This window comes from Anolis carolinensis, unplaced genomic scaffold, assembly GCF_035594765.1.
Source record: "Anolis carolinensis isolate JA03-04 unplaced genomic scaffold, rAnoCar3.1.pri scaffold_14, whole genome shotgun sequence".
Taxonomy (NCBI): domain Eukaryota; kingdom Metazoa; phylum Chordata; class Lepidosauria; order Squamata; family Dactyloidae; genus Anolis; species Anolis carolinensis.
In genome coordinates this window covers 14,978,835-14,988,868 of record NW_026943825.1, presented here as the reverse complement: position 1 = coordinate 14,988,868, position 10,034 = coordinate 14,978,835, and the positions used below count along the sequence as shown (strand labels likewise).

Sequence of the window (10,034 nt, the reverse complement as noted above, 5' to 3'; positions counted from 1 at the left end):
TCTATTTTCACAAATTCCAACAGTGTTCACATTTGGGCATATTGAGTATTCGTGCCAAGTTTGGTCCAGATCTTTCATTGTTTGGAGTCCACAGTGCTCTCTGGATGTAGGTGAAGTGCAGCTCCAAAACTCAAGGTCAATGTCCACCAAACCCTTCATATATTTTCTGTTGGTCATGGGAGTATACATCCTGCATATCAGATATTTACATTACAATTCATAACGGTAGCAAAATTACAATTATGAAGTAGCAACGAAAATAAATTTATGGTTGAGGGTCACCACAACACGAGGGGTCACGGCATTAGGAAGGTTGAGAACCACTGGTATAGATGCACTCTTGTAAAGCTCTAAAAAGAATGACCCATTATCAGGGGTTTGCCATTGACTTCTCATGCAGTTCAGAAAATGAGACTAGACCATGGTAATCCAGTAGGTTTCCATACAGAAGGGTAATTTGAACCCTGGTCTCCCAGTATCCTCATCCAAAGCTCAAACATCGGTTTTCTTCTTATTCATAATTTTTTCCATAAGACCTAGTTGGAGGCATTATTTTCTTTTTAAATATTTATTGGGTTGCATTTTTACATGATTTCGTCTTGGTTGCAATGGCTTTTATGAGAAGCTTCTTGCCCACCATCTCGAAAAGAGATCAATTGCTTACCAGAAAGATTCCATATTATCTCTATCTACATATACACCCCTAAATCAAGATGTTGACATGGGAAACAATATAGGCAAATGAATGGAAAACAAGTCCCAAGATCAACTTTGATAGTTCCACGATTTTATTATTTTTGATATATTCAGTTGGAGAAAAAGTCAGCAGTTAAGGAGCCCATACACCAAGAGAGGGACAAAAAGACCGTCTATTCTATGTCTTGAATCCTTTATTTATGAGAAGGGTGAAGAGCTGGTGGAACAGAGGCATAGACCTGAATCATCAAAGTCCACGGTTGCTGGAGTTCTTCAGTTTCCACCCTGAGATTTCTAGACTTCCTGGTGCTCCTTAGCATGCCTTGGTCTTGCAACATGAAGGGGATCAGGGGTTGTAAGGATTCGGGCAGTAGTAAGGGTGACAGCATTGTGGTTTGCAATGTGGAGGGCAGCAGCATGGGTCGCAACATGGATGGGAGCAACATTGTTTGGGATAGGGATCACAACATTGCTTTGGGCAAAGGTCACAGCATTGCTTGTGGCAAGGATGGGAATAGCAAGGTGAGCCGCTTTTCTGGCAGGGAAACAGCTCACAACAAGGAGAGCTGGTGTGACAATAGTTATAAGCCATCTTGATGGAGTGAAGAGAAAGCTGGAACAGAAGAGAAAGAATTCACTTGTAAGTATTTGCATCAGTTGTATGTGGCATGCCTGAAGGTACTGTAGAAGCTCAGCAGGCAGAAAGCTCTGTGTTCTGGAGGACCTGCATATCAACACAGCTTTTCAAAACACACATGTTTTGAATGGCTATCAAACTGAAGCCCTCAATGGCAAGATTTTTAGAATGAATTGCAAAATACTAGTCTCCAGAGCAAGTTAAGCAAAGCCCAAGATAATATATCTTGACTGTGGGATGCAGTCAAGATATATTACATTGCAATACCCCCTCTCTACTACCTTCCAATGGAAGTCTGACTGCAAAGATCTCAGTATAGGTAGAGGATGAGAAATGTTCTCTAGAATTTGGAGCAAATACTCCAGGCAGAGGCGGTTCAACCACCAGGCCAACTAGGCAGTTGCCTGTGGCGCCATCTTGTTGGGGGCGCCATCGAGGCAACTCCTGTCTCCTGCGGCCTGCCTCTGCAAGGTATTGAACTGCTTTTTCTGTTGATTTGTTGTAAAACATGATATTTTAGTGCTTAATTTGTAAAATCTTAATGTAATTTGATGTTTAATAGGCGTTTCCTTAATCCCTCCTTATTATCAAACATTTCTGCTTATCCAACGCTTTTATTTTTCAGTAATTGGTATTGGTTTGAGGGGGGGGGGGTGTCAAAATTCTGTTCGCCTACACTTGAAAAATACCTAGGGCCGGCTCTGACTCCAGGGCCCATTGAGAAAAGTACCTGACCAAATGTCACTAGTGGGGATGCAATCAAGATTTGTTATCTTACAATACCCCCTATCTATTAGCCTTTACTAAGCATGGGTCAGAGATGAGATCAGGGTGGAATGGATTACGGAGGAGAATATAGGTGGCTGACTTGAACAATAAAAAGATAATTCTACAACAAGGTTGGGTAAAATACACCTCTTCAGATATTATAGAATTTCAGTTGCCAGCACAGATGGAGACAGCTCCTCTAACTTTGGATCAAATCTTGCTATTCCTCGTCAACTTCTCATCCAAATCACTCAGCTTTCTCTTACCTTGCTTGGTGGCAGTAGATTCTGAGGGAAATGGTATGAATGGAGACTGGAAGAAGGGATGTGTTTATATACCGTTTCTGCAGTCTTCCTCACAGGAAGTGAGGCAGTATGAAACCATAGAAGACCTCTTCTGAATTTATTCCTAGCTTATGTACAAAACCTTCATTTGTGACTTTTCATGGCTTATGGATGTCATGAGGTGAAAATCCAATGGGCCTGTAATTAGTTACATCCCATAAGACTATAATTTGCTTTGGTGTTGAGGCAGCACTTTAGTGGCCATTGGGATAGGATGGATGTTTAGGGTGCCAGAGAAGCAGCTGAGTTATTCTCCAGGAATTCGTAATGAATGCCTTGGGGAATGAATGAAGTTTTCCCAATACTTCTTTCCAAAAACATGGAGATCCGTTGCCATGGTTCACTGTCCAAAAAGAAAACAGGACATTACTGCTAATTATACACATGGAAGAAGAAATATGGTAGCCGGTTAAGTCACCCTGGTTGCGTGATGAATCCCTAAAGAGTTTTTGGTGGTACTAAGTGATGAAGAATGAAGGAAGTAGTTGAAGAAAAGCTAGTAAGGGTCTGGATCTAGTCTCCTAAAACTATTTGATGTGCCACCCCCCCCCCCCCCCAAGCAACCTTCTCATCTTTGACTCGTGAACCTCATGAGCTAAAATTCATAGGATTGGTATTTTTAGTCAGGTCCATTTTGTATGGAAACATAGTTTGTGCACCTTGGACCATCTGAAAGACATGTGTTGTTATCTCAACCACACATGTGGACAATTTTGGAGTATTTAAGATATGGGATACTCAACCTGTAGTCTCCTTCAACTACTTAACCTATATACTCATATGTAAGTCTAGAAATTTTAGTTCAGAGAAATGAAAATGAAATAGTGGAGGCCAAGCTAGAACATTTATGGAGAAATCCATGTGCTTGAATGGCTCCTCATTGGTCATGGAGCTAACAGATACATTAGGAAGCCCAAGATAGAAATCTGAGATGTCTCCCAAGTCATTTGTCTTATTGGTGAGACCTCTTGAGTTCATGTGGTCAATCTGTTAACAATGACCTGACAGCCCATATTCTATCAACTGGTCTATAAGTATATCATGAGGACCTGATCTCTTCCACAACCTTCCCTGATATAATACTTAGTGGACTGTAGTTGTGTTGGTCCTCTTTTCTGCTATTTTTGAAGATAGGGACAATATCCTCCCTTTTCCAGTCTGCTGGGACATCTCCAGTTCTCCAAGAATCCTCAAAGATTATGGACATAAACTTTAACGTAACACCTACATGTTCCTCTGATGCTCTTGGATGGAGTTAATTTTGGTCTTCATTTAGAGTTTAGCATGTATACACTACACTTTACCTGTCCTGGGATGCTGAACCCATCCTGCATCAGTTATGATCTTTCCATGAGGTTGAACAATGTTCTCCCTGGCCGAGAAGACTGAGGCAAAGAAGGTATTAGACAGTTTGAACCTCTCAGTGTTACCTGTTAACATTTCAATATCTGGATATCCTTAAAAGCAACCAGTAGGTGGATGTTATTCACTGGAAGCAACTTCTAGTCCATCTTTTGACAGCTTGGTGATTTGATCCAACCTTGGATTGCTTACTGACTCCTCTACTTGAACTTTGTTCTAATTTATGGCTTCTTGACATGAAGGGAATTGTGTAGGCAGATAACTCTCAGGTCTCCTGTGGTCCTCTAGATGTTGTTGATCTACTGTTGACCATCTCCTAAGTACACCAACATCTGTAGACCCATGATTTCCCAAGCCCTGTCAGAGACTTTCATCCTAAATACTTTACCATTGGAACTTGATGGTTTTTGGAAGTTCATTCTCCAAGATCTTGGTAAGGTTGCAAGCCACACGTGTAGGTGGAATGGGAGCTCCCTGTTTGTGTTGGGCTACTGGCAACTCCTTCTAAAACAGTGGTTCTCAACCTTTGGTTCTCCAGTTGTTTTGGACTTCAACTCCCAGAAATCCCATCCAGCTTACCAGATGTGAGGAATTGTGGGAGCTGAAGTCCAAAACATCTGGAGGACAAAAGGTTGGGGACCACTGTTCTAAAAGGACCAGGCAGCAGAAAATCATGTTTGTGCCTGAGATCACGAAGGTGGAAACCAAATCAACATCAACAGTTTAGGGTTGGGTGGACAGCATGTGATGCTCTAGGTCAGTGGTTCTCAACCTGGGGTCCCCAGATGTTTTTGGCCTTCCGTTCCCAGAAATCCTAACAGTTGGTAAACTGACAAACATCTGGGGACCCCAGGTTGAGAACTACTGCTCTAGGTGTTACTGACTTAAATCTAGATGTAGCCATTAGACACAATACAGGCAAATGGATGAAAGACAAGTCCAAAGGTTTGATTTCACAATTCCATAATTTTATTATTGACTATATATTTAGTTGAAGATGTGTTGACAATAAAGGACCCCATACACGAAGAGAAGAACAAAGACACCACCTATCCTACATACAATAGTCTTGACTCCTCCATGAGTGGAATAAGGAGAGGACCATAAGAAGAAACATCTACGATGAAATTGAAGGAGCCAGGCAAGAAGCTGGTGCATTGAAAGCATAGCTCTGAAACTTTGAAATCTAGACTTTTTGAGGTTAAGCTATTCTACTCTGGGATTTGTAGACTTCCTGGAACTCTTTAGCATTTCTTGGTCTTGCAGCATGGAGGGCAGCAGGGCTTGCAGACAGTCTGGCAACAGCAGGGTTCACAGCATTGTGGCTTGCAGCAGGGTTCGCAACAGGGTTCGCAGCATTGTGGCTTGCAGCAGGGTTCGCAACAGGGTTCGCAGCATTGTGGCTTGCAGCATGGGTCACAGCATTGAGGTTTGCAGCAGGGTTCACAGCAGGGTTCGCAGCATTGGGGCTTGCAGCAGGGGTCACAGCATTGGGGCTTGCAGCAGGGGTCACAGCATTGGGGCTTGCAGCAGGGGTCACAGCATTGGGGCTTGCAGCAGGGCTCGCAACATTGGGGCTTGCAGCAGGGCTCACAACATTGAGGTTTGCAACAGGGCTCGCAACATTGAGGTTTGCAGCAGGGCTCACAGCATTGCTGTTTGCAGCAGGGGTCGCAGCATTTTTGTTTGCAGCAGGGGTCACAGCATTTTTGTTTGCAGCAGGGGTCGCAGCATTTTTGCTTGCAGCAGGGGTCGCAGCATTTTTGTTTGCAGCAGGGGTCGCAGCATTTTTGCTTGCAGCAGGGGTCGCAGCATTTTTGTTTGCAGCAGGGGTCGCAGCATTTTGTTTTGCAGCAGGGTTCACAACATTTTGTTTTGCAGCATGGATCGCAACATTTCGTTTTGCAGCATGGATCGCAACATTTCGTTTTGCAACAGGGTTCGCAACATTTCGTTTTGCAGCATGGATCACAACATTTTGTTTTGCAGCAGGGTTCGCAACATTTTGTTTTGCAGCAGGGGTCACAGCAGCTTTGCTTGCAACAGGGGGTGCAGCAGCATTGCTGGCAGCAAGATTGCTTGCAACAAGATTGCTTGCAGCATGGCGTACAGCAACAAGAACAGCAGTTGTTGCAGCTCATCTTTGTGGAGGGAAGGAAAAGCTGGAATAGAAGAGAAAGAACTCACAGATGAGCATTTCCAATAGCTGTAAGTGAAGGAACCTAAGGTAGAAGCTGAGTGGGCAGAAGGCATTGTGTTCATGAGAACCTTCATAGCAACATTGCTTTTTACAGTGTATATGGCAGACTTTATTCAGAATGAGCATCGAAGTGATTGTTAATTTTCTTTGAAATAGGTGAAACCCTCTATGAGAGCATTTTAAGAGATCTCTAGAATGGATAACAAGGCCCTAGAGCAGGCATGGGCAAACCCTGGCCCATGGGCTGGACACTACTCTTTGGCCTCTTCTCTCGGGCTGTGGCCCACCATGTTTCCAGGCTGAGAGGAGGACTGAGGTAGAAGCACAGTACTGGCGAGAGCTCTTTGGAGAGCTCTCACTAGCACCTATTTCTCCTTATCCTCTGAGCCTTGGGAAGGCGGTTTTGTGACCCAGCCACAGGCTAACCAGAGTCAAGATGAGGAAAGGGATTTTGGATTTCAGATTCAAGAGCCAGCAGTGTCAGAAGTTGATGGCTTGGAAATGCAGGCTGACTCAGAGGCTGGAGAATTGCAGTTTGAGCAGAATGAACTGTTGACCCCAGAAACTATAGATAACAGACAGGCTGATATTCCCATGGGAAATAATGAGCGAGAGAATTCTCAAGTCCTGGTTAATGAGCGGGATTGCTCAGCTCCATCTCAGGTGCAAGATAACAATAGTATAAGCATTGATTTATCTAGGGAGGACCATCTATCTTGGAGGGGTTCTCAGGTCCGAAGAAGTGAGAGACTGGCGGGAAAAAAAAGGCCACTTCTGGGAAAAGGAATGCCTTTCTGGGTTGCTTTTAAATGTGTGTTTTGCAGATAGCTCTTTGTCAAAGCAAATCCTCGCTTCATCTGTGTGGATGTTCTCGTTTCATGCCTAAGAAGAGTGTTCTTGGATCTTTGTATTTTAGGCCTTTGGTTCTTGGGATCTACTGCCTTGCTTCATGGGTTATTACTATTGACTATTGCCTTGCCTCATGGATTATTAGTTTTGCTGAGTTTTATGGACTTATGGACCTTTCATGACTTATGATGTATTTGGATTCTTATTGACTCTTTCCTTACAACTTTGAAAACCTTTTTCAACTGCCTGCTTTGATTTATATTATTTCTTTGCTTAATAAAACTACAAAAGACTTCCTTCCGTGTCTGACTGGATATCTATAGCAAGGTGAACTATTCTGAGGTGCGACAGGTGGGTTGCCTTCCCTGAACTCAGAGGAGAAGCGGGAGGAGAAACATGGTGTTGGCGAGAGCTCCCTGGAGCGCTGTGTTTCTCCTTCTCCTTTGAGCCTTGGGAAAGCCTTCCCTGGACTCAGAGGTGAAACAAGGTTAGAAACTCGGTGCTGGATAAAGTGTTCTCACCAGCTCCATGTTTCTCCATCTCCCCTGAGGCTTGGGAAGGCGTGCCTTCCCCAGACTCAAAGGAAAACTGGGGGAGAAACACAGCACTGGAGAAAAGGTTCTTGCCAGATCCGTATTTCTCCATCTCCTCTAAGGCTTGTGAAGGTGAAGTGCACCATTACCAAACTTAAAAGAGAAGCAGGGGAGAAACACAGTACTGGTGAGAATGCTCTTGTGAGCACTATGTTTCTCCCCTTCCTCCCACCCCACCCTCTCCTGCCCCAGCCCCTCCCATGTCTGGCCCCAGCTGTGCCTCTTCTGGCCCTTGCATCCGGGCCCAAAAAAGTTTGCCCATGCCTGCTCTAGAGTCAGTAAAACAAAACACAGGACCAAATGTTACTTCTGGGATGGAATCAAGATATATTAGGTTGCATACCCCCTTTCTATTATAAAACTCATTGCAAAAATCCCATCATGGGTAGGTGAAGAGAGAAAACTCTAGGTTAGAAAGTAAACCTTCCAGAGCCAGCAAAAAAAAAAAAGCACAGGGCCTAATATTGTGGGATGTAGTCAAGATATACTACATTTCAGTAGCCCATGTCTATTAGGTGAAGACGTAAATCTCATTGCAAATCTCTCTTCATGGGTAGGAGATAGAATAATAATAATAATAATAATCTACACGCATTATCCGAAAATACATCACACAGTCCTAGACAGTTGGAAGTGCTCAACGTGTGATTTTGTGATATGAAATCCAGCATATCTATCTTATTTTCTGTGTAATAATAATAATAATAATAATAATAATAATAATAATAATAATAATAATAATAATAAAGCTTTATATACCACTCCATCTCCTCAAGAGGACTCAGGGCAGTTTCCAATATGAACATAAAAACATTCATTTGTCAAAAATCACCATACAACAAAGTTAAACATAATAAATGTAATAAACAATATTATAAGACAGAACCAAAACAATTCTATTAGAAACAGACATAAAATTACCAATCCAAATCAATATACTCCATCAAGGATTCAAATACCAGTAAAGAGGACTTCAAGACATGGCTAAAGACTTTGGGAAACTACCACGCTCAGGGCTCCATAGCATTGATCCAAAGGTGAAGACTATTATCCACCATATTACTATCTCTATTATTATTATTATTATTATTATTATTATTATTATTATTATTATCTTCCATTTTATAATAACAAGACTTTATTTCTATAATATAAAAGAATTTCTATATATAAAAGAATGTTTCTATAATGGATAGCAAAAAATCCAGAAGCAGTTAAGCAAAACCACGACCAAAGGTCACTTCTGGGATATAGTCAAGATATATTATATCGCAATGCCCCCTCTCTACTATTCCTTAGTAGAAAGACAAGTGGAAAGAGATCATCTAATTTCAAGAACAACTTAGCAGTCGATCAAGCTCTACTACGCCTCATAAAAGTCTTTGAAATTGCTCTTACCTTGCGTGTAAGTGGTAGTAAGACAATGGAGGACTGAATGAAGTGTGGAAGGACGGACACCTTTATATACCGCTTTTTGCACCCTTCTCCAAGGAAGTGAGGCAGCGGCAAGCTATGGGTGACCTTCCATCACGATGCAATTCCACCCCTCATGCAAAATCATCCTTCTTGATTCTTGTTGTCTTTAAGATAAAAGAGTTGGAAGCCCTACAGGGCATGTTATTAACCTTGTTTCATCTAATAAGTCTGTAATTTGCTCCCGTGTCGAAGTAGCTTACAAGTGACTACTGGGATAGGATGGGTGTTTCGGGATGGCAGCAAAGCAACCGAGTTGCTCTCCGGCGACTGGTGATGACCACTCTGAGGATGAATCAGTATGGAGTCTCACCATCAGTCTATCCGCCAACGGAATTACGGTTTCCCGTATCCAATCTAAGATTGCAGAAAAGTCTGGCTAATTGTGCACGAGGAAGAAGAAAAATGGTACCCAGACAAGTCACCCAGGTTGAGTAAGGCAGTCTGTGGAAGCCAGAGAGCACTGAGACACAAGCATCATGACCTAGGGGCTGGGTGTTGAACCTTGAGCGTATATTACGCAGCTTTTATCACGTTGTAATCACCATTTGCTCTCCAATCTAGTTATTTTGGTACTCTCATAGGGTTACGTTGACACTGCAGAATGAACACAATTCTCAATGTCTCAATGCCATGGAATCCTGGGATTTGTGTATATTGTTAATGTATTTGCGCTGTTACTTTTGTAACATTGTGAGCCACCCCAAGTCCCCACGGCAAGATGGCGGTGTGGTATAAATAAAGTTTATTATTATTATTATTATATTATTATTTGTAGTGCTGCCTTCTCTGTAAAAAGAGGGCCAGGACATCACCAAACTACAAAGCCCAAAAATCTATAGCATGGAGCCATGAAAGTTCTAGTGGGGTCTAATTGCATACATTTGACAGTGTACCCCCAGACATAAGTTTGGAAACAACTCCAGGAATTATTTATGCACTTTGGTTATGAATTGACATAAGCACATTCCCCCCTCAATGGATTGTCACCTTGTCGTGGTGAGGGGCCTTGCGTGTTCCAATGAACCTGTGGGCGTAACTACCGGAGTCATGCACTCCTGGGGGGGGGGGCAGGGGAGGTTCCAGACTGAGCACAATTCAAAGACCTCAAC

The 10,034-nt window shown here is 42.7% G+C and overlaps 1 protein-coding gene across 1 annotated transcript; it reads right to left on the bottom strand.

Annotated features, from left to right (window-relative positions):
• Positions 1-4,753: 4,753 nt before the first annotated feature.
• On the bottom strand, positions 4,754-9,113 carry LOC103280368 (keratin-associated protein 4-4). Its single transcript, XM_008119132.2, has 2 exons — positions 8,848-9,113; positions 4,754-5,969 (listed from the first exon to the last, which is right to left on the bottom strand). The coding sequence occupies exon 2, from the start codon at positions 5,946-5,948 to the stop codon at positions 5,052-5,054; it is 897 nt and encodes a 298-aa protein (XP_008117339.1). The 5' UTR covers positions 5,949-5,969; positions 8,848-9,113; the 3' UTR covers positions 4,754-5,051.
• Positions 9,114-10,034: the final 921 nt, after the last annotated feature.

Excerpts from the sequence above, each read along its gene's own strand:
- LOC103280368 (XM_008119132.2), bottom strand. The coding sequence starts at position 5,948 with ATGAGCTGCAACAACTGCTGTTCTTGTTGCTGTACGCCATGCTGCAAG.